The sequence below is a fragment of the Propithecus coquereli genome, unplaced genomic scaffold, assembly GCF_000956105.1.
Source record: "Propithecus coquereli isolate 6110/MARCELLA unplaced genomic scaffold, Pcoq_1.0 Scaffold598, whole genome shotgun sequence".
In the NCBI taxonomy this organism is placed as follows: domain Eukaryota; kingdom Metazoa; phylum Chordata; class Mammalia; order Primates; family Indriidae; genus Propithecus; species Propithecus coquereli.
This window is the reverse complement of record NW_012151929.1, coordinates 460,352-482,639: the sequence shown is the minus strand read 5'-3', so window position 1 is coordinate 482,639 and position 22,288 is coordinate 460,352. Positions and strand designations below refer to the sequence as shown.

Genomic DNA, 22,288 nt, shown 5'->3' with positions numbered 1-22,288 from the left:
TTCAGCCTTACTAGTAATAAAATTTAAATTAAAACACCCATGAGATAGCGCTCGTAGCCAGCATATTAAACAAAGATCTTTCAAGTAAGAGCTTGAGGAGACCCCCCGACCCTCACCCTGGCCCCGGCAAGAAAAAAGGACTGCTTCAAAAAAAAAAAAACAAAAAAAAAACATTTATTAAGGACCTATGACATGCTATATACCCAGCTAGGACCTGTTGTTTATTATCTCATTTTATCCTCACAGCAGGGGCCTGAGTCTGGTATTGTTATTTCATAGAAGCAGGTAAGGCTCAGAGAAGTTAGGTAACTTGCCGGGGTCACAGAGCTAGGAAGGTCAGAGTAAGGACGTTCCTTGCTCTGTCCACACTGCCTTGGCTGTGCAGCAGAGGGAGGGTTCTTGTTCACTTCTTAGTGCCCACAGGCAGGGTAGTAAGGGATGAGGGGTTAGCTGCTGAAAGAAGGAGAAGAGCGGGTGTTCCAGGGGAGGTACAGTGGGCCTGGGGTCAGGAGCTTGGCTATTGGGCCTGGAATAGAGCCTGAAGGGTTAGGTAGTGTGAGGCTTAGGAGGTGCCCCTCGCTTTAAGGAAAACAGGGTTAGGTGTGGTCTACCTCTAGGGAAATCTCCGACTCCCTGCGTGGTTGGCCTCCTGGGGAATGTCACTGGGCGACACTGGGCGGGCCTTTCCCAGGGGAAGAGAGGTGGTCTTGGCTGGTGAACCCAGGAGCCAGGTTGGCCAAGGCTGGAGACAAGAAGGAGGGCGGGGCCAGCCCAGAGCTGGGAGGGGCGGGACCTACCACGGATTGATTGGGTTGGTGACCCGGGAGCGCCAGAAAAGCGTCTGCAGGTCCTGCCGCAGGCACTCCCACAGCATCTGGCCGGAGCCTTGGCCCTGGCGGCTGGAGCTCACCACGAATTTGTCCAGGTACGGGGTGCCCCCCAGTACGGGCTCCATGGTCAGAATGGCCGCCGCGTTGTACCTGGCGCATCAGGAGAGAGGCAGGCTGGGACCTCTCTTTGTCCCGAAGTTGCCTGACTGTGTCCCTCGGTCTCTGCCCTCTGGGGCCCGCAGGCTCACCCCTCAGAGACGTAGATGCAGTGCAGCCGCGGGCGCAGCGAGGCCAGGTAGTCGTCCCGGAGCTTCTTGCCGAAGCTGGCGTTGACCAGGGTAACGAGACGGCCCTGGTCCAGGCTGTCCAGGTTGCGCACTCGCAGCATCCGCTCTGCGTTCTTGAACAGGGTTCCGGACCCTGCAGGAGAGAGGAAGCGGGAGGGGCTCGTTAAGGCCGACAGTCCGCCTCCACCCACTCCTCGGTCACGCAGCCCGGTGGGGGCTGCAGGTAAGGTAGAGGCTGGTGGGCCGATGTCCCTCTGTGGGAGACCTCTGCAATGGAGCGATCCTGTGGTCTGCATGCATTTGGGATTCTCACTCAAGGAGATGCTTTACCCAAGCTCCGCCCATCGCCCGTAGTCCCACCTACTTCCCTTAATCCCGCCTCTCTCCCTAAAGTCTACCCCCCCTGCCCTGGTCCCGCCCAAATCCCGCCCACCTCCCCAGTCTAGTCTAGCCCGCTTGGTCCCGCCCCTACAAGCCCCGCCCATTTACAATTCCTCCTGCCCACTCTCCTTAGTTCCACCCAAGTTGCATCCCAGTACGCTGGGTCTACTCCTCTGTCACCTCTCCCAGGTTTGGGCAGGAGCAGGAAGCCATTGCTGTGCTGTCCCCCTACGGCTTCCGGGCTGGTGGGGAAGCCGCTACTCCTGCTCACCCCGGTGACACCCCCGGGACACAGGCGCCACCCGCCCGCCCGCGTCCGCACCCCTGTTGCTGAAGAGCTCGGTGAGCAGCGTGCTGGAGGCAGTGATGACGGCCGAGGAGTGGTGGGGCAGGCGGCTGAGCACGTCCACGATGAGCCGGATCTGCTGCCGTTCTTTGGTGCTCAGCCAGTCAGCGTTGGTCACCAGGTCCAGGTCGGCGGGCAGGTTCACATTACTCAGGACCTGCGTCCAGAGCGAGGGGGTGAGCCTCCGGCCCACTGCCGGCCACCAATCGCTCCCCTGACTCCCAGACCTGCCCCGCCAATCTCTCCTCTCTGACCCCTTTGCCCTTATATCCTCCCTCAGTCCTCCGCCAGGCAGGGCTCAGATCTGAGCACCGGGGCCCGAACCCCTTCCAGGCACTCCATTCTGCTTTCCTGCCCACCCGGCTTACGAGGGACTCTGCGGCCCGGCCGGGGGCGTACAAGGGGCGCAAGAGAGGGCGCTCAGCCAGGCCCGGAGTCGCGAGGTGGGGTGCACAAAAGGAGGGGCGCACCTTCTGACTGCTGTCGCGCAGGCCGCCTGTGTTATTAAGGAAGATGGTTTTGGTGGGCCGCAGCGCCTTGGCCAACGACGCGGTCACCTCCAGCGAGTCGAGAAGCACAGAGCGGCGCGCGGCGGTCTCTCCGATGGGGCACAGGATGGGGATGCTGCCCGACTCCAGGCACCACTGCAGCAGGTCGGTCTCCACTGAGACGATGCCGCCGTAGCTGTGGGCCAGACATGGTGCTCGAGAGGGCCCCCTACAGGCCCGCCGCACTAGGCGGGACCGGCCGAAGTAACGCGCTCTGAGGATGCGCAGGGGCGGGCAGGACCGTCGCTAACCTGGCATGGGGTGCTGGCTCGGCAGCGCCCAGCACCGACCCGCCGCCAAAAAAAGGCACAGCAGTGGCGGCGTTGTGCCGCAGCGCGTCCACCAGCACCTTACAGCTCTGGGCGAGCTGCGCCTTGGCCTCCCAGAAGGAAAGACAGCCTGAGGGCGCCGTGGGGGCGGGCAGCCCCAGGACCACCAGTGGCTTCATGTCCATGCGCTGCAGGAAGGCCAGGGCGAAGGCCAGGCTGGATACGGCCTGCTGGCACTTGAACACCTCCTCGTCTACCTGTGGAGGAGTGAGCGTTCAGGGGGCACGACACTGCCCGGAGCCTCTATCTCCTACAGCCTGGCCCTCAGGTCCCCTAGGTAACCCCACGCTGCCCAGGAAGCTATTAGGCCCCACTTCTGGTCACGAGTGCCCACCTGCTCCGCCCTTTGCCCGGTTGGGTCTTGCTACTCCCTTATCTCACATTACTCCCTCCACTCCTCCCTTCGACCTTGGACTCTGGGGCACCTTGGGGGCAGGGGTAATGCAAGCAGCTCCTGTCCAGGTCCATCTGAACCCCTAACTGCGCCCATGGTGGGGTACGATCTCCAAGCTCACTCGGGCTGGGTGAGAGGCTTCTGGGGGAGCGCACGACCTCGCCCATCCCTGGCACTGGTCTGGGTTCCTCCGCGCCCCTTCCGTGTTCCTCTGCGCAGAGTCTGCAGGCTGTACTGCCACGCCTGACGACATGTCGCCCCCATCCCCTTGCTGTGACAGACCGATGCCGAGCTCAGCTCACCTCGATGACGGCGAAGGGCTTGTCCGCGGAGTGGTAACAGGTCTGGAACTGCATGAGCCAGTGGCGCGCCTCCCCGGGGCTGGCCCCGCACTGGTTCAGGAAGGCCTGGATGTCCCGCTGCAGCAGTGAGCGACCAGCCGGAGGCTCAGGGGACTCAGAGACCACCGGGGGTGCAGGAGTTGGAGCCCCCGACAGCTCCTCGGCCTCCTCCCGCGGGGGCCGGGCATGCGCCCAGGCGGTGCTGAGCTGGCGCCCCGGGCTGGCTCCCCCAGCCGCCCGCCGCTGCGCGCTGCCGCTCAGCCCCCGGGCGCCCCCAGTGCCTCGGGGGCCGCGCAGCCTCCTGCCCACAGCCGTGGCCCGAAGGGCAGCGGCCACCCGCGCCGTCGCCATGACAACCAACCCACTTGCCCCCCCAAGCGTGGCAGCCTGTCTGGAGCGTCTGACACTGGGGGGCTCTTAACTTGCGACGGGGCGGGGCTGGATCAGGCGGGGTGGGGCGGGGCGGGGTCTAACCAGGGTGCGTTTGAGGAGGGTCAGGCCACAGGTCAGGGGGCGGAGCCTCCAGGATCCCCGCCCCCGGAGGGACTAATCCCACTATCTAGGGTCATGAGGCTGAGATTAAGGGTGGCGGGGCGTCTTTAATCTGCTGCCAAGGCAAGAAGTTCCAGGAAGAGCTCAGCCGACTCAGGGTTGGCTTTGGGAGTCTGAAGAGTCTTGGATGATTAAGGCGGACTCTGATTAGGGCAGGAAGGGAGAGCAGGTGGCAGTTAGCACAGGACTCAGAGAGGCGCTGGAAGGACTGGTGGGGTAAGAGTAAGGAGGGTGGAGGGGTGCGGGCCTTGCTGGAGAGCGTGGGTGCGTCCATACTGTTATCTGAGCTCAAAGAAGATTGGAATGATCTTGAGGTTACCAGGGTTTGCCAAATTCCAGCCACTGGGTACCACGTCGAGAAGTTTTGTTTTTTTTCATTTATTTTTTGTTTTTATTTTTTTAGAGATGAGGTCTTGCTAAGTTGTCCAAGCTGGCCTCAAGCAATTCTCACTCCTCAGTCTCTGAGTGGCTGGGACTACAGGCTTATGGGATTACGGCTAGCGATGCCCTGTTTACCTTGAGGAATTTTGTCTTATCTTCAAAACACTCATTAGTATTAAGGCTTTTCTTTAAACTTTTTAAACTTAAAGTTTACGTGTATCAACACTAGATACGTGTATAACTAGAAGGCTAGAATCACTTGCCATAAACAAGAGAAGGCCCTAAGAATCAAGTGAGAACAAAACAATGTTATTAAATTGCAGCTGGATAGTGTTGCCTGCTGCTCTCGCCTAACATGGAAGTTTAGATACCTCAGCACCACGTGAGGCTGCCTTTTTGGTAGAATAACAGCGGACACGTGCGGAATGGCAGGCAGTGTGCACAGGGCTTCACAAACAGTAACTCATTTAATCCTCGCAGTGACTCCAGGACAGGTATTATTATTACCCCCCTTTTACAGGTGAGAAAATTGAAGCACAGAAATATGTGAGGGCCAAGGTCACTCAGGTCACAAGCAGTGGAGCTGGTCTTGGAAGCAAAGCTGTTCTGCTCCAGATCCATGCTCTTTTTTTTTTCTTCAAGACAGGGTCTTGCCCTGTCATCTGAGCTAGAGTACAGTGGCGCCATCATAGCTCACTGCAACCTCCATCCTGCCTCAGCCTCCTGAGTAGCTGGGACTACAGGTGCAAGCCGCCACACCCAGATACTCTTTCCTATTTTTAGTAGATATGGGAGTCTCACTTTTGCTCAGGTTGGTCTCGAACTCCTGAGCTCAAGTAATCCTCCCCAAAGTGCTAGGATTACAGGTGTGAGCCGCTGCACCTGGTCCCAGATCGGCTCCAGATTGATGCTCTTAAGCAAGATTTGGAAAAGATTTGAAAGACTTGAAAACTTTCACAGGATGTGATTCAATGTTACCTAAAAGCGTGTTACGTGCTGCCTGAAAGCACGTCCGCGCGCTGTCAGTTGTGCACATCCTGCGCTCAGGAACACTGCGATCCAGTCCGACACTGTTGTTATAGAGGAGGAAATAGGGCCCTCTACTGTCATGGAGGGGAGGCGACGTGGCCAAGGTCACACAGCTTCTCAGTGTCATGACCAGACCCTAGGCATTCCAAGTTCCCACCTCCTGCTCTTTCCTTCCTTGTGTGGGGTTTTGTGCCCTCCATACTGGGAGTCAGGACTCCTGGGCTCTAAATGGAGAGCCTCTCTCCTGAGTATTCCAGAGGATGCTGGGCAAGTGTGCCAGGCCCTTCCCGAGATCTCTCCCACCAACACAGGCACACACTGTCCCAGGCAGGAGACTCTGGAGAAGGGAGCTGACCTTGTGACCAACTCATTGGCTTTTTCATCTTCCTATTTAGAAATCTTGGGCTCCAAGGCAGGAAGTGAGGCATGATGCAATGGCATGTAAGGTCTGCACCTCCCCTTCCCTGTGAGGCCACCTCAGGGCCTCTTCCCTCTTTACTGCCCGCCCCCCAACCACACTTCTCGGAATCCACCAGAGGAGGTGGTCCCAGCCCCTGGGGGCATGATAGTTTTCCTCTCCAAACTCCTCTTCACCCTCAGAGCCGCAGTCTCAAATGTGCCTCCCCTTCCTGGCTGTCTGTCTGAGCTCCATCACCCTCCCTGGCCCCTCTTCTCTTCTGTCTCCTTGTCCTCTTTGTCTCAGGGTGGAACTCCCTGAGGGCAGGGCTGGTGTCTCCTTCCTCAGACTGGGAGCTTCCTGAGGGACCAGCCATTTCAGTAGATGCCGACTGCATCAGCCCATGTCCCCTGAGCCCATGGGGCAGGGGCTGGCTGGGAAGATGAATCAGACTCCTTTGGGCTTCATCCCAGAGGGCCGTGTCCCCAGGCAGCCAATGGGACCCAGGGATACCCTGAGTAGATGATTAACTCAAGACCCATTGACCTGGGGCCACTGTGTCCCCACTGCCTCTCCCTGGGGGAGGGCCAGCCTCTAGTGGGGGAATTGGCCCTTCTTACTGGAGGAGATGAATGTGGGTGTGTGAGGTCAACATCCCACCTGCCCCTGCCCCTGCCCCTCTGAATTGAAGGCCCACGGGGTCATTGTTGGTCTGTGGTTCCAGCACAAATGTTCTTCCTCCTTCTCCAAAACTGGCAGTTTTTGCTTTGTTTTGTTTTTGTAGAGCAGACCCTGTTGTCAATGTGCCCAGAGTCAGGGTCCCAGCTTCTCACCAGGCCTTGGGTCTTGGAGATGCTGGGGGCAAAGACACGGGCTTCCAACCCCTCCAAAAACCTCCCTGCAGAGGGGTCCTCAGCCCTCAGCACAGAAGCTGGTTTGAAGGCCAAGGCTTTGCCTCCCATACAACCGTTCTTGGCTGCAGGTCAGCACAGTGGGGCATGGAGGTAACAGGAATCTGGGCTGGGCGAGGGGCTAGGGTTGACATCTGACACTCCCACATCACAGCACCTGAGGGGAGACAAGCACACAGATACACACAGTACGCAAATATAGAGACCCGTACCATCCACTGAGATGCACGGATACACATGTATGCAGACACACAAGCGTATAGAGAAACATGGAGAGCTATACCATTCAATCACACAGACACACATCTGCACATAGAGAGGTACATGTATAGACACACAGGTGCACAGAGACACAGATCCACTCTGACATGTTTGCATATAGAATTGTACACGTTCACAGAAGCTCTCTCAGCGACTGCATCATACGTAGGAGCACACATGTAGACATGGGAAGATACTGAAAACACAAAAATATACCCCAATTGTAGTCATTGACAACTATAGGACACTTAAACACACCCAGAGAGGCACAGAGCTCTCCTGAGAGCACCATCTGCCCTTATCTACAAAGACACACAGATACATCCAGGTCCAGCCAAAGGCAGATGCAGGGCAGCCCTCTGGCTTTGTCACACTCATGTGACAGAAACCCTGGTTAAATCCACCCTCCATCTATTCTGTGCTTGCATCATGCAGCTGAACACGGGTGATGGCTGGAGAAAGATGCACAACCTTGATGCCTGGTCTCACTATTTCTTTTTTTTGGTAGCGATGGGGTCTCACTATGTTGCCCAGGCTGGTCTCAAACTCCTGGCCTCACGCGATCCTCCAGCCTCAGCCTCCCAAGTCACTGGGATTACAGGTGTGAGCTACTGCACCTGGTTGGTCTCACTTTAAATTTACAATCACAAACCACAAAGCCTTGGTGTGTGCTGCCAGGCTGAAGCCATTTATTCCCTCTCTCAAACAACCATTTCTTCCCTTCTCTCCTCAACCCCATGGCACCTCCTTCCCATCACTCTTAGCTTCAAGCCTCATTGAGAAAAGAGAAGCTCTCAGAAAGTTCCTGCACCCACGTCTCTCTCTCCACCCATTGTGTAGCTGCAGAGCCACGCGCCCATCTAATGCTGTCCCTGCCCAGGTGCTTGGCCCCATCCCCTCCCTTCCCCTGGGCATTGCTCCGAGTCTCCCCTCTGCTCTTCCACGATCAAGATTCCCATCAGAACACACGGGCAGTTATTCTCCATCGTAACGAACCTCCGGCCTCCACCCTGACTCCGCTCCCTGGTCAACGCCTGCTGCCCCATGTCTTTGCTCCTTTTAGCTTTGAAGTTCCAGGAAATAGCTGACAAAGTTGCTGCCTCCAGATCCTCGGTCCTGTTGCCTGTTAGACCCGATTCGCTCAGGCTGTCACTCCCACCCCCACCAAAACTACTCTTGTCAAGGTCACTGATAACCACTGTCTTGCTAAATCTAAGCGTCAATTCTCAGCCTTTCTCCCCCTGGACCTATTTATTGGCAACCTTTGCCCCCTCCCTCCTCCTCCAGAGCCTCTCTTTGCTCAGCTTCCGGGACCCCCTCCACCATTCGTTCCTCCTCCCTTGCCGGCTGCTCTTTCTCACACCCCTGCCTGTCCCTCCTCCTTTCCCTGGTCTCTTACCCTTGGGGAACCAGGGCTGGGGCCTTGGGCTTCTTCCCTCCTCTCTCACTCCCTGGGGCCTTTCTAGCTTTATGACTTAAATACCATCTGCAAGCTGATGGTTCCTACTTTTTGACTTTCAGCCCAGACCTTTCTTCTGAACCCCAGATTTGTGTCTCTAACTACCTACTCAACCCCTTGGGTCTGTAATAGACACAGGGTAGATGTCATCCATTCAGTATGTGTAAATCAGAGCTCCTTTCCCCACCTCGTGGCCAAGCCTACTTTGCTCACATCTTCCCCGTCTCAGGTGATGGAAACTCAGTTTCCTGTTTTCTCAGGACCCCGAATCTATAGTATGTATTAATACTATGTGCCAGGCTCTGAACTAGGTGCTTTCAGAATGCAGTCTTATTTGTCCTGGCTGGAAGACAGGAGACCTGGGCTCTGCCACCTCCTGGGCTGCAGATGTTTGGACAAGGCATTTACCTTCTCTGAGCCTCAGGATTCTCACCTGCAAAGTGGGGAAAGGGAATAAAACTTAATCTCCTTGCAGTGTAGTGAAGAGGTAAAGTTCTTCATGGCACGCAGTTGGCAAAATTCAGACTGTGGGAAAATTTATAGGACAAGCAACCTGATTTCTTCAATAAGTAAATTGCAATGAAGAGAGTAGGAAAAGGAAGGATGGACATAAAAGGTGTATTTTAGAAGTCTCTTTTAATCCTCATTTGGATTCTGATTCAAACAAGCTATAAAAAAATTAGATAATCAGGGGAATTTGAACACAAAGGATATTCGAGACTGGGCACAGTGGCTCACACCTGTAATCCCAGCACTCTGGAAGGCTGAGGCGGGAGGATGGCTTGAGCTCAGGAGTTCCAGAGAAACCTGAACAAGAGGAGACCCCTGTCTCTACTAAAAAATAGAAAAAAAAAAAAATTAGCTGGGCAACTAAAAATAGAAAAAATTATCTGGGCATGGTGGTGTGTGCCTGTAGTTCCAGCTACTTGGGAGGCTGAGGCAGGAGGATCACTTGAGCCCAGGAGTGAAGGTGCTGTGAGCTACAATGACACCACTGCACTCTACCCAGGGCCATGGAGGGAGACTCCGTCTCAAAAAAAAAAAAAAAAAAAAAAAAATTCAATTCCTAGTGTTCCATGAGCCTCTTGTCCAGCAGGGGTCTCCCTACTCCCTGCTTCTTTCTGGCTGCCTTGGGGATTGAAAGGAAGAGATTTTCAGCTGTGTAAGAGAGAGGAAAGACAGGTTAGCACCTGATAGAGACCTTCTCATTGAGATGATTAGGAAAACAAACAAACAAACAAACACGAGGGGGATGGGAGAGAGAGAGAAAGAAGAAGGAGGGGGAGGAGTAGGAAGGCGGGGAGGAGAGGATAAGAAAAGAGAGAAGAAAGAATTTGCCCATAACCCTATGATAGGAAGGATCTTACCTCAGTTTACAATCTCTGGGGATTGGGGTTACTTAGGAAGAGCTATTGTCCTGAAATTAATAGTAGCAACTTTCCCTAGGCTCTGTTCTGAGCGTGCAACATATATTAACTTATTTAATTCTCACAATAACTCCATGAAGTAGGCGTTACCGTTATTACAGAGTTCCTAGGAGGCTGGTTTTAGACTAGCGGAGGGAAGGTGCTTTCAAGCGCACAGGTGGAGCTTCCCAGCAGACAATTGGAAAAGGGGCATGAAGCTCAGGAGAGAGGTCATGGCAGAAGAGGTCCTGGGGAGGTGATGGACAAAGCCCCTGAGTGTACGTACTCCCGGTGGACTGGGGGTGGGCACGAGTTGCCAGAAGGGGCTGTAGAAACAGAAGCCCACAATGGAGGAGACGTTGGAGGGGCTTGGAGGTAGGAGCCCATCAGGAGTCCCCCAGAATCCATGGGTGGTGACGGGGTGAAGGAAGGGGCAGCCCACAGTGTGAATGCCTCAGAGACTGAAAAACGGCCGTTGCCCTCACTCCTCAGTGACGTCTGCAGTGGGTGGTGGGGGTCGGGTGGGGAGGCCAGAAGGCAGGGGTGGGGGAGGGGCCTGGGATGGCCGTGGCCTGGAACTCCTGGAGGAACTGTGGCAGGAGAAGGAAGCAAAGTCTCATTACCCAAAGTGTGTCCACGGTGTTATGTGGGGCGACCCTAGCGAGCTGGAGGCAGAGGAGGCAGGGAGAGGGGGACCGAAGGTGCCGGGGTGGAGCCAGTGATCGAGGGGTGTTGTGTGTGAGTGTTTATGGCCGTGCGGGGTTGCGGAGTTGCGCGGGCTGCGGGTGAAGGTAGTGTGGTGCCAGGTGGCTTTTCCATACCGCTCCTATCCATCTGTGTGCTCCCCGGAGGAGAGAGGAGTGTGTAGAGGGGTTGCATGTCTGCGCGTGTGGGACAGTGAGGTGTGGAGTAGAGTTCATCTGTCTCTTTGGTATTTTTTTTGTGTCAAAAACAGTCAACTAATGGAAATTCTATACGGTTCAACCTAATATATTCACATCCCAGAGTAAGGTTAATGTGTGGGTGGGGGATTGTGGGGTAGCAGGAAAATATCCTAAGGATGAATATTTAGCCTCCTGGACTCAGAACTCAGGGCGCAGGCCCACACCCGAAAATACCCCTCCGGCCCTCAGTGGATAAAGGAGGCGGATTCCACTTTGCGCCCCACGTTATAATTGCAAACAATTGCCACCAGGGGGCGATGCCGGCCCGGCCACGCGGTACGACGTCCCGGGAGTCCCGGACTGGCCGGGTCAGGTCCGCCTGCGGTGCCGGATCCGCGAGGTAAAGCCATCCACCCGAGTGCTGGCGGGAACCGGCCTGGGGCGGCGAGTCTGGGGTCGACTCCTGGTCCCCTCGTGCCCCGGGGCCCTGGCCACCCCCAGCCCCGACCAACGCGCTCTCGGCGCCACCTCCGTTTCTCCCACCCCAGCGCCTCCAGCCCCCATGCAGGGCCCTCTCTCATCCCGATACCCCAACCCCCTCCCGCGAAAAAGCAGCTCCGGGGTGGGGGAGCGAGGGTGCCGTCTGACCGGGAGTTAGGGGCAAAGGCGTTGAGAAGGGCGGCAGGTTTTATTGGGGGCCAAGGTAGGGAGTTCTGCACTGAGGCTTTGAGCCCGGGAGGAGGGGCCTCAGGCATCTTCAGTCGGGACACCTGGTGGAGCGCTCCCTGTGTCCCGGGCAGTGGACGCGGGGACAGGGCACAGCCCTTGCCTCCATCTGGGTGAGAGCGCGAGGGCTCGAGTCCAGCCTCAGCTACCGGCCTGGGCTGACTTCGTGCAGGACTTTCCTTCCTCTCCAGGGAGCCTCCGTTTCCCATCTTCTCAGCAGGGAGAGGCTTCGCCCCTGTCTTACGGTTGCTGCGGCTCAGGCTCGAGGAAGCCAAGGGGAAGTTCGCCCACTTGCCCGTCGGCGTGGTGGGGCAGGGCAGGGGAGGGGAAAGGGCAAAGCAGAAGGGAAGGTTGAGGCCAGGCCGGGGGTGGGGTGTGGGTTAAGGAGACCCGGGGAGCCACCGCAGGATTTTGAGGAGGGGCGTGACCTGATTCCCGCTGGGCACTGGGAAGGTGGGAAGGTAAGGAACAGAGCGCAGACAGAGAGACCAGGGGCCTGGCCGTGGGAAGGAAACGAGGGGCTGGTGGTACACTCGTTACTGTATACTTATTATTCAGAGTATGCTTATTATTTTTTAAATAAAACTTTTCCATTATAAAAATAATGTATATGCAGCCAGTTAAGCCGACCGTGCTCCTTTCCTTACGGGGCCGGTGTGCCTTGGCAGTGTGTGCAGCCTGTTGTTGTAGGGGTTCCTCTAAGGGACCTTGGAGATAGTCCCTTTTGATATATGTTCATGTGTCAGACCTTGTGCTGTCCCCACTCTAGGCTCCAGGCAGGTATTCGCGGTGCCTTTGGAAAGCCCCAGGGCACCGTGGCCAGGGTTCACGTTGGCCAAGTCATCATGTCCATCTGCACCAAACTGCAGAACGAGGAGCATGTGATTGAGGCCGTTCGACAGCAGGGCCAAGATCAAGTTCCCTGACGGCCAGAAGATCCACATCTCAAAGAAGTGGGGCTTTACCAAGTTGAATAAAGATGAATCTGAAGACATGGTGGCTGAGAAACGGCTCATCCCAGATGGCTGTGGGGTCAAATACATCCCCGATTGTGGCCCCCTGGATAAGTAGCGGGCCCTGCACTCATGGGGGCTTCTACTGTGCTGCCCTCTCATTTTCACCCACCAATAAATCCTACTTCTTGTCCAAAAAAAAAGTGTAATAGGAAAATTGCTGAAAATGTTGAAAGTTGGATAAACAAAACCTATCTAGCCTACTAATACAGCTGTTGTTTGCATTTGGTTTATTTCCTTCCAAACTCTGGTGTTTTTTTTTTTTTTTTGAGACAGAGTCTCACTCTGTCACCCAGGCTAGAGTGCAGTGGTGTCATCATAGCTCACTGCAACCTCTAACTCCTGGGCTCAAGTGATCCTCCCGCCTCAGCCTCCCAAGTAACCGGGACTACAGGTGCTTGCCACCATGTCCGGCTAATTTTTTCTATTGATTTTTTTAGTAGAGATGGGGTCTTGCTCTTGCTCAGTCTAGCCTCAAACTCCTGAGCTCAAGCAATACCCCCCAACCCTGCCCACCCCTGGCCTCCCAAAGTATTAGGATTGCAGGCATGAGCCACCTCTGGTCGAAACTTTTTTTTTAAACATGGCTGTGTTATTGTGAACTTATAATTAACTTTCCTGATCTCTCACTTAGGATGTTACAGCATTTTTCTTATTACTTCCTGTATTAGTTTCCTAAGGCTGCTATAACAAAGTACCACAAACTGGGTAGCTTAAAACCAGACAATAAAAAGAAATGTATTGTCTCGCAGTCTGGAAGCTGGAAGTGAGACATGCTTCCTCTGAAAACTGCAGGGACAATCCTTCCTTGCCCCTTTGAGCTCGTGGTGCTTGCTGGCAGTCCTCGGCATTCTTTGGCTTGTAGATGCCATGCTCCAATTTCTGATTCGGTCGTCACATGGCTGTCTTCTCCCTGCGTGTGTGTCCTCTTCTTAGAAGGACACCACTCATATTGGATTAAGGGCCCACCCTACTTCAGTGTGGACCTCACCTTAACTAATCACATCTGCACCCACCCTGTTTCCAAATAGGGTCACATCCTGAGTGGGGACTAGGACTTCAACATATTATTTTGGGGGACTCAGTCAACCCATAAAGCTTCCTAACTGTGCTTTTTAGAGACTCCCTAAAATTTCAACAAAAGCAAAATTCCCTTGTTTATTTACTCAGTTTCCTATTATTAAACACTTGATTAGCATCCAATTTATATATGGTTATACATGATGCTGTAATTAGCAGCTTTGTGCATAAAACGTTCCCTTATATTATTGAATGATATTTTAAAATACTCAGAAGAGGGAGTATCTGATCAAAGTTTGTGAAAGGTGTAAATGACATTGCTGGTGTGGGGAGAGGAAGCTCGGGGAAGCCAAATGAAGAACAGAAGCATTTGCTAAGCCCATCAGCTGGAGACAGGTCCACAGCCTGCCTGTATATTTTTATATAGACTTACTACCCTTATTTTTTTTCCTAGTTGAGATCTTGTTGCTGGTAACATTTTGTATACAGCTTTTCCCATTTAACATTAAATCGTAGTTTCTCATATCATAAACTTCATAATCATTTTTTAAGTGACTGCATAATGTTACACTGTAGGAATGTTTCATAATCTAATGTTGAGTAGCCTGTTATTAGAGACTTGTGATACTTCCAAGTTTTTACTATTATAAATGAACTGTGGTGTACATTTTTGTGCATATATCTCTGAACTGAGTTTATTTCAATAAGTGCCCAGAAACTGAAGTTCTGGGTTAAAGTACATAGATATTATGAATATTCATAATGAAGTTGCTTTTCATAAGCGTTGTGCCAGGGTGCACTCTCACCAGCCATGAATGAGCCAGTGTGCCCATTCCCCTGCGTTCTTACCAGCTATGAGCTTGAGCTTTGTGTTTTGGAAATCTTACCAGGTAAGATGTGGCCCCCTGTTTTGCCTTTTCAGGTTACCAGTGGTGGTGACTGTTATGATTGCTCACTAGTTGTTTTTCCTCATTTGGGGTTGTGTGCTTTTGTTCATTTATCTTTGGGGGATCTTAATGTTTATAGATTTGTATATTCATTTACATACAAAAAATATTAACTCTTTGTCGTGTCCCACCATCTGTATTTTTCTTGGTCTATGGACTCTATTTTAAAAATAGTTATTGGGAAATGCAACTGAAAACCACCACACCTATCAGAATGGCTAGTCTCAGAAAACCCAGAAAATAAATGTTGGCGAGGAAGAAATTGTTACCCCTGTGCACTGTGGGTGGGAGTGTAAGATGGTGCAGCTGCTATGGAAACAGTATGGCAGTGCCTCAAAAAATTAAGATGGTAAGTTTTATGTTATGTGTATTTTACCACATTTTAAAAAAAATGCTAGACACCCAGAAAATATAACAGCCATCACAAAGAAGAAAACATTGAGTTCTACTTTGTGTTAAATATCTCTGTGTGCTGGGCATGGAGATTATCAAAATAATAAAATGTCAAGGTGCACATGGCCTACGGGGATCGAAGTATAAAGCAACCATCACAACATGGTTTCATCTCTGCCCTTATAGAGGATTGAGAGCCACGGGGCACTTGGGGGTAACAGCCAACCCAGAGCGGATGGCCCAGGGTGGTCAGGGAAGATTCCCTGGGCGGCGGAATTGAGGATAAATTAGGAGTTAGCTTGGCAGAGACAGGAGGGCCGATCTGTAATTTCAGTTACGCTTTTATTACATGCATGCTCGGTTAACGCTCATGCGGGCAAGGCTGTTGACCTTTCTCTTTGTGATTTCTTCCAGGGCTTTTATGCTCATAAAGCTGTCTTCCCCCAAGAGGTCTGATAATTCTACTTCATCCTGTTTTTCCATGGTTCATTTTATTTTTACATTTAACTCTTTAACCTACCTGGAAATTATTCCAATGACTGGTGGTGGGATGAGACCCAGGTGGAAGGGTGAAGAGACAGAAATGGGAGGGCATGTCCTCGCCCTGCTGCCCTCCTTCCTGACCTGGGGACTCGGGGACTCCCACCGCTCACCTTCCCTCCTCTCTGTGGTTGTTTTAGTGATGGGTGGGTGGATGGGTGTGTGTGTGGCCACAGTCGTGGGTGACGGGAGGCAATGATCCAGCAAGACCGTGTTGAAGTATGAGGGATGCAGAACAGACTGCTGTAAGGACTTCCCTCATGGGGATTAGACGGGATGGGATGGAGGCGGATGCGCCATCTTTCCCTGCCCATCCCCTGCTACCCAAGCTGTCACCCTCGATCTCAGCTCCCACTTCCCCCTCCTCATAAATAATTGTATTTATCTGTCCATTTGCTTATTTTAGGGCTGTGATCCTCGCTAGACCATAAGCTCCTGGAGGGCACACACCATGTCTGTCTTGCTCCCTGTTGTATTCCCAGGGACTGGAGCAAGGATTGGCACAATGCAGGTGCCCAGTGAGTGTTGGTTGGCTGAGCGAAGGGAAGGAATGGCCTCTTTCTGCCAGCCACAGGGGAGTGGGCATGAGGGGAGCTGCTGTCTGAGCTGTCTGCTGCCATGCATGTGGGCCGATGGCTGGACGGGGCAGTGGGGATCTGCAGCCTCTAATTTGAGCCAATCCCTTATGGGCTGGCCTTCGGGCCTGAATTCCGTGGGTGGCAGGGAGGCTGAGAGGCTGGATTCTCACCTGCACAGATGCCCTTTGTAGCTGAAGCCCAGGGCAGGGACTGGGCCCAAAGGAGTAGGGCCAGGGGAGGCCAGCCTGGAGTCACAGAGGCGGCTGCTCCTGATGAAGTTCCAGTCTCAGGGGCCCAGAGACATTTATTACAGCCAGGAGCAGAAGTAATTAAGCCAGAGAGCTGTGGCAGGGAGGGAGGGAGGCCCCATTTTCTCAGGAGGCTCCCGGTACAATTAATGAGGGCAGGGGAGGGGAGAGCTCTGCCCAGTCTGGGAGTATCGGTAATAGAGATGTGGCTTCAGGGCCACCGTCACCACATCTGTGCTGACCACCCGAGGAGGGGTGGACACAGGGGCCTGAGGAATGTGCTGGCATCTGGCGTGAGCCCTGGATTGCTGTTTACCTGCTGTAGGACCCTGGGCAGGTTGCTTAACTTCCCCGAGCCCCAGTTTGCTTGTCAGTAAAATGGAGCCGATAACACAGACCTCGTAGGATCGCTGTGGGATTAAACGTGAAATGCAGAGTGATGTGCCTAGCGTGTCACACACACGTAGAGCTGGGATTCAGAAAACAGTTTGTGGCAGCTGGGCCTGAGAACCCCCTCGTGCGCAGGTACATAGGTGGGGGGCATGCAGGCTGCCCCGGCGTCCACCCCCGTTCTGAGTCCTGGCCGGGCATGGGTAAGATTGAAGGGACCCCCTACTCCTACTCTGTGTTTTTTCTCTGTTATCTGTGGTCCTCACAATGACCTTGCAAGGCTATCATGAGGCTTCGCACTTACAGATGAGGACACCAAGGCTCGGAGAGGCAAGTGGCTTGCTGAGAACCAGTGGGCTCTAGAGCCGGGATTCCAGTTCAGGCCCTCTGTTGTCACCGTACTCAAACGATCCTTTCCTTTAAGCTGCAAGGCTACAGGAACTCAGGGTGCACAGGCCACAGGAAACAGCGTGACCCAGTCCTGGGCTGAACCATGGGGAACCATGAACACTGGCCTCCTCTCAGACACGCCCAGTGCCATCTCTCCGGGACACACATGTGGGAACATGTCTTCAAGGGAGAAAGACCTAGACGTTCACTTCCCTCTTTATGGGCCGGGCAGAGGGGAGGGTGCCCCACCCTGTTGCCTAATCCTGGCAAATCCTGGTCTCTGTTCCTCCCCACTCTCCCAGGCACTGGACCTGGCTTCTGCCTCTTCCCTGCAGAGACCACAGTTCCTTCCACACACCCTCGTTCCTGCCCAGACCGGGAGGTGGTCAGGAGAGGGCATTGGAAGGGGGCATAGGGTGGGCTTTGGTGCTGGGGCAGGGCGGGGGGAGTGGGAGGCATTAGATTGTGGTCCTCAGGCCTCACAACAAGACAAGGGGAGAGGAGGCAGCGTGCCATGGGCAGAACAAAGCCCTGGCTTGCAGAGGGGAGGCAGGAAAGAAGGGGTTTTGGGCAAGATGGCATGCAGGCAGAAGTCCCTGTGGGCAGGCCAGCCTGAGGGCAGCTTTCAGGAAGTCTGGGGCCCCCATGGAGTGGGGTCCCCTACCTCTGAGCAAACTTCAAGAAGGTGGTATCACCCCAAGCCTGAGCCAGAGTGTGGATAAGACAGAGGAAACAATGCTTTATGGAGTACACAGTTTTGGTTCTCATTTCTTTTGTTTGATTTTATTATTCTCAATTAAAACTCTTTTGATTATAAAAGTAATAAATGTTCATTGAAAACTGTATATAAACTACAGAAGGGAAGGCTGGCCGGGTATGGTGGCTCATGTCTATAATCCTAGTACTTTGGGAGGCTAAGGCAGGAGGATGGCTTTAGGCCAGGAGTTCCAGACCAGCCTGGGCACTATAGTGAGACCCCGTCTCTACAAAAAATTAACTGGGCTTGGTGGCACACGCCTATAGTCCTAGCTGCTTAGGAGGCTGAGTCAGGAGGATCACTTGAGCCCAGGAGTTTGAGGTTGCAGTGAGCTATGATCATGCCACTGCACTCTAGCCTGGGTGACAGAGGAAGACCCTACCTCAGAAAAAAACAAAAAAAACCTACGGAAAATATAAAGAAAAAAATCACTTATAATCTCACCCCAAGACATAACCACTTTTAACATTTTCATGTATAGAATACCCCTATAGGATTTCTTCCTCTGTATAGATAGTTTTTATAAAATTGGAATCATTCTACATGTATATTTTTTGTACTCTTTTTCTGCCATGAAACCATATGTCATAAATATTTCCATGTCATTTAACATTTTTTAATATGTGACTTTTAGTGATTCCATTGCAATATGACATCCTTCATATATATTATAATTTATCTGTTATTGGACATTTTGGAAATTTGTGTTGTTTCCCTTTGTGGGCATGCTATTCCTCACTGTTGGATGGACATCCCTGTGCTAATCTGCATATGGCCATTAGTTACATTCACAAAAATGGAAACCCTGGATTGAAGGGGGGCTACCTGTTACCCTAAACCAGCCTCCTGCATGACAGTCTCAAGCAATCTCATCAGTAGTGTTGCAGAGGGGCTTGCTATGGCCTGGGCAGCACTGGACACTATCGTTTAAAAATGTCTTTGCAAAAAATGTCATAAATGAAAAAAAGGAACTTTGAAAAAAATGTTTATATTTATTTATTTTTCTGAGACAGCCTTACTCTGTTGCCCCGGGTAGAGTGCAGTGTCGCCATCAGAGCTCACTGCAACCTCAAACTCCTGGGTTCAAGTGATCCTCCTGCCTCAGCCTCAAGTAGCTTGGACTACAGGCTCGAGCCAGGATGCTCAGCTAATTTTTCTATTTTTGGCAGAGATGGGGTCTCACTCTTGCTCAGACTGGTCTGGAACTCCTGACCTCAAGCGATCCTCCTGCCTCGGCCTCCCAGAGTGCCAGGATTACAGGTGTGAGCCACCACGCCTGGCCTATTTATTTAGTTTTTTAAGGAACCCTTTGTTTTAATTTGCATTTCTTTGATTAATAGTGAGACTGAATAAGTATTTTTCGCATTAATCATTTGTGCATTGTCCTTGCTCATTTTTTAAAGTGGAAGTGTCTGTCATTTTCACGTTGATGTACCGGTACCCTTCCTATATTCCAGATCTTAGCGCTTCTTTGGTTGTTGATGTTGTGAATATGTTTTCTTAGTTTTGAGGGGTGGCTTTAATTTCATTTTTTATTATACAGAGCAGTGTTAAATTTTAATGTAGTCAAATTATAAAAATTTCCTGTATGTTTCTTTCATTTGTTTTTATACTCAGAAGGGCCTTTCCTTTTTCCTTATAAAAGTCATATGATCAGTTTTCTACAAGTTTGAAAGAGAAACAAAGTCATGTCCAATGCCACCATCTCGTGCAACCAGACAGGATTTAATTAAGCTCAAAATCGAGATTTAACGCACCCACCAGATCCTGGTCTAGACTTAGACAATCAATTTCAATAACCTTAGAGCAACTCGCACCTGACACCCACACGCAGTGGGCAGGACACAGACGTGGCCCACAGGGGACTGGCTGCTGTCTGCCTTCCAGGTTGCCGCACAGTGTCTTTATCTGTAAATGCAGGAGGTTGGAGTAACCGGCTAGTGCCTTAGGAGGCAGGCGCAGACTTTGGGTTCAGACAGCACCAGGTTCAAGTCCCCACCCTGCCACTGACCAGCTGCATGTCCTAAAGTTTTCGATCTAAGTAAGCAGTTTCCGCCTCTGTAAAACGAGGACAACAGTGCCTCCGTCATTGAACTGCTGGGAAAATGAGCTCAGATGGCGGTAATGCTTCTCAGGCAGGCCTGCGCCTCAGTTAAGCCTCAGCCACGTTAGACGGTAGTAGCAGCTGTGGTCGTGGTGGTAGTAGTGTTCACGGATTCGTGACAAGCCCCCTGCACCCACCCGCTGGTACTCAGGCTCCAGAGGTGGGGCCCTGGCTGTGTAGAAGGCCACAGGGAAAGGAGGCCAGGACAGAGATGTCCCGGGATCAGCCGGGGCTGGAGGCCAGGGCCTGGGTGCCCCCAGAGGAAGGGAGCAGGGCCGCCGAGGAGCGGCGCCGCCGGGGCGGGGGCCTGGGAGGGTCCCGACTGCCTCGGGGTTGGGGCTCCCGACAGCGACCCCCTCAGTTCTCGGGCCGGAGGGGTGGTTCGAGGCGGGGTGCTGGGGAGTGGCCGCCCCGCCGCCCTGCCTCCTTATCAGCGATGGGCGGATAAGCGCGCGCGATAAGGGCGTCCGGGCCTGCGGGCGGCGGTTCCGGCGGATCCGGGCTTGGTGTTTGCGGGAGATAAGCGCCCGCGGCCGCTGCGCCCGGCTGGGTACACAGAAGCCACTTAGCTGTGCAAACAGCCGCCGCTCGTCTCGGGACGCTCAGGCCGGGGATGGCACCGGACACGCGGCCCCCTTCGCGCGCTGCGGCGACCCCTCGCAGGGGCGGGCTGGGGTGTGACAGCGGCGGTCACGACGACGTCGGAGAGGGGGCGTGGGGCTGTGACCGAGCCCCGGGTGCTGTCGAGCGCACGAGCGCGCGGGAGTGTGGACACGGGCGCGCGTGCGCGCCTGAGGCCCTGAGGGTGGGAAGTGGGTGCTGAGCTTGCGGGATGCGAGCAGCGGGCGCGCTGGTGGGTGTCTGCGGGAGCTTCCCATGATGTGTGTGCGTTGAGCGACCTCGGGGAGCCCTCAGGGCACAGCCCTTGCTCCCAGCAATGTTCCCTCTAGCCAGGTTGCTCCCTGCCCACAGCTCCCTGACGTCTCACTCTCCTCGCCTGGGGGACAGGCACCCAGACCCCTGGCTTCGCAGAAGCAGGAGGCTTGGGCTTCCTCAGTCTGGGCAGGGCTGGGTCTGTGGGACACTGAGCAGACCCTAGAACTGAGCAACATCAGGCAGAGGCCAGGGTAGTAGAGCCACTGGGAGGCCACCAGCACCCCCTTACTGCTACCTTCATCCCAGGGGTCAGCTCCACCCCCAAAGCTCTCTTTGAGTCCCTGTCTTCTACTCCAGCTGCCTCTGGACCCCAACATGCTGCTAGGGGCTACAGACTTGGGGCCACTTCCCTCCTTTTTCTCCTTAGAACACTCCTTACCAACGGTCATCTGAGGAAGAAACCCTCTTATCCAGGACAAAATGATCAGCTGCCTCCAGACCAGAGAAGCCCACGGAACGTAGCCTGATCACAGGCATCAGGTTTGGGCACCCAGTTGAGCACAGAATGTAGCCTGGCCCAGCTTCAGGCATAAGCCTTAATGACATGACATCTCATTAGCTTGAAAGACTTTGTCCAGTCCTGTCCTGTAGCATCCTGTCCAGTCATGTCTGTTCCCACCACATACCCAAATCTGCTTTTTTTCTCCCCAGTTCGCCTGCTACCTCCACCACAACCTTGGCTAAACTCTTTCTCTGGTTTTTGCCTGACTCTTGCCTGAAAGCGAGCCTGCCAAGTACAGGTGTTCAGTTTGTGCACTGCACAAGAGCATCACATCTCAGGGCACAGTTCACATTGCAGGCGTAGAGCAGTGTACGTGAATGTGCACTGTCCTCCCTGAATCAGTAGGGGAGATCCCTCTTACAAAAACCCACACAGACACTCAGGGCCATGAGGGAGAAAACAAGCTCACTGACTCACACATGTACAAAGGCTCCTACCCCATCCCAGCCGTGCTCCAGACTTCTGAGGTGGCTCCTCCTGCTGGCCTGACACTCTCAGAGATGGGATTCCCAGCCCATCCACTCTGAAGTGGGGGTGCCTGCCAATCAGTTTTGACTTGACTTTCAGAGTTGGGGGTGGTGATGTGTACGGGTGACAGTGTGGGTCCCGGTGCACAGGTGGGCAGGGCTTAGGGACTTCCCCTGGGCAGAGCTGGACAGAGCTAGGAAGTTGTTCTTGAAGTGGTGATTTCATCTAATTCCCGAGAGGATGCATATGTTCTGGCTGCTGATTTCAAATGTTTATGGAAGTTGATACTTTAGACTGTATTGATCATACTTTTAAGAGAATGGAAGGGAAAGCCACAGAGTGGGAGAAGATATTTGTGAGGGACTCATAGCCAAAATATATAAAGAACTTTTATAAATCAATAAGAAAAAGGTAGACAATTCAATAGAAAAATGGACAAAGGCTCGATCAGGCAATTCATAACCAAATGGTCAATACACATTTGAAAAGATACTCTCTACTAGATTAATCATCAGGCAAATGCAAGTTAAAACCACAATG

General features: G+C 53.2%; 1 protein-coding gene and 1 pseudogene across 2 annotated transcripts in view; one reads left to right on the top strand and one right to left on the bottom strand.

Annotated features, from left to right (window-relative positions):
* NAGS (N-acetylglutamate synthase) overlaps nt 1–3,820 on the bottom strand; it is a 6,455-nt gene extending 2,635 nt beyond the window's left edge. Inside the window, exons 1-6 of one of the 2 annotated variants that reach the window (XR_001138090.1) lie at nt 3,418–3,820; nt 2,644–2,918; nt 2,315–2,528; nt 1,821–2,001; nt 1,079–1,250; nt 612–980 (exon numbers count right to left, since the gene is read on the bottom strand). Coding sequence is in view for 1 of the 2 variants with exons in the window: in XM_012659089.1 (XP_012514543.1) it covers nt 798–980; nt 1,079–1,250; nt 1,821–2,001; nt 2,315–2,528; nt 2,644–2,918; nt 3,418–3,807 (1,415 nt within the window). In the remaining variant the exon portion in view is untranslated. The remainder of the gene's footprint in view (nt 1–611; nt 981–1,078; nt 1,251–1,820; nt 2,002–2,314; nt 2,529–2,643; nt 2,919–3,417) is intronic. The other variant, XM_012659089.1, reaches the window with a different exon arrangement.
* Nucleotides 3,821–11,053: 7,233 nt separating this feature from the next.
* LOC105822105 lies at nt 11,054–20,523 on the top strand (annotated as a pseudogene).
* Nucleotides 20,524–22,288: the final 1,765 nt, after the last annotated feature.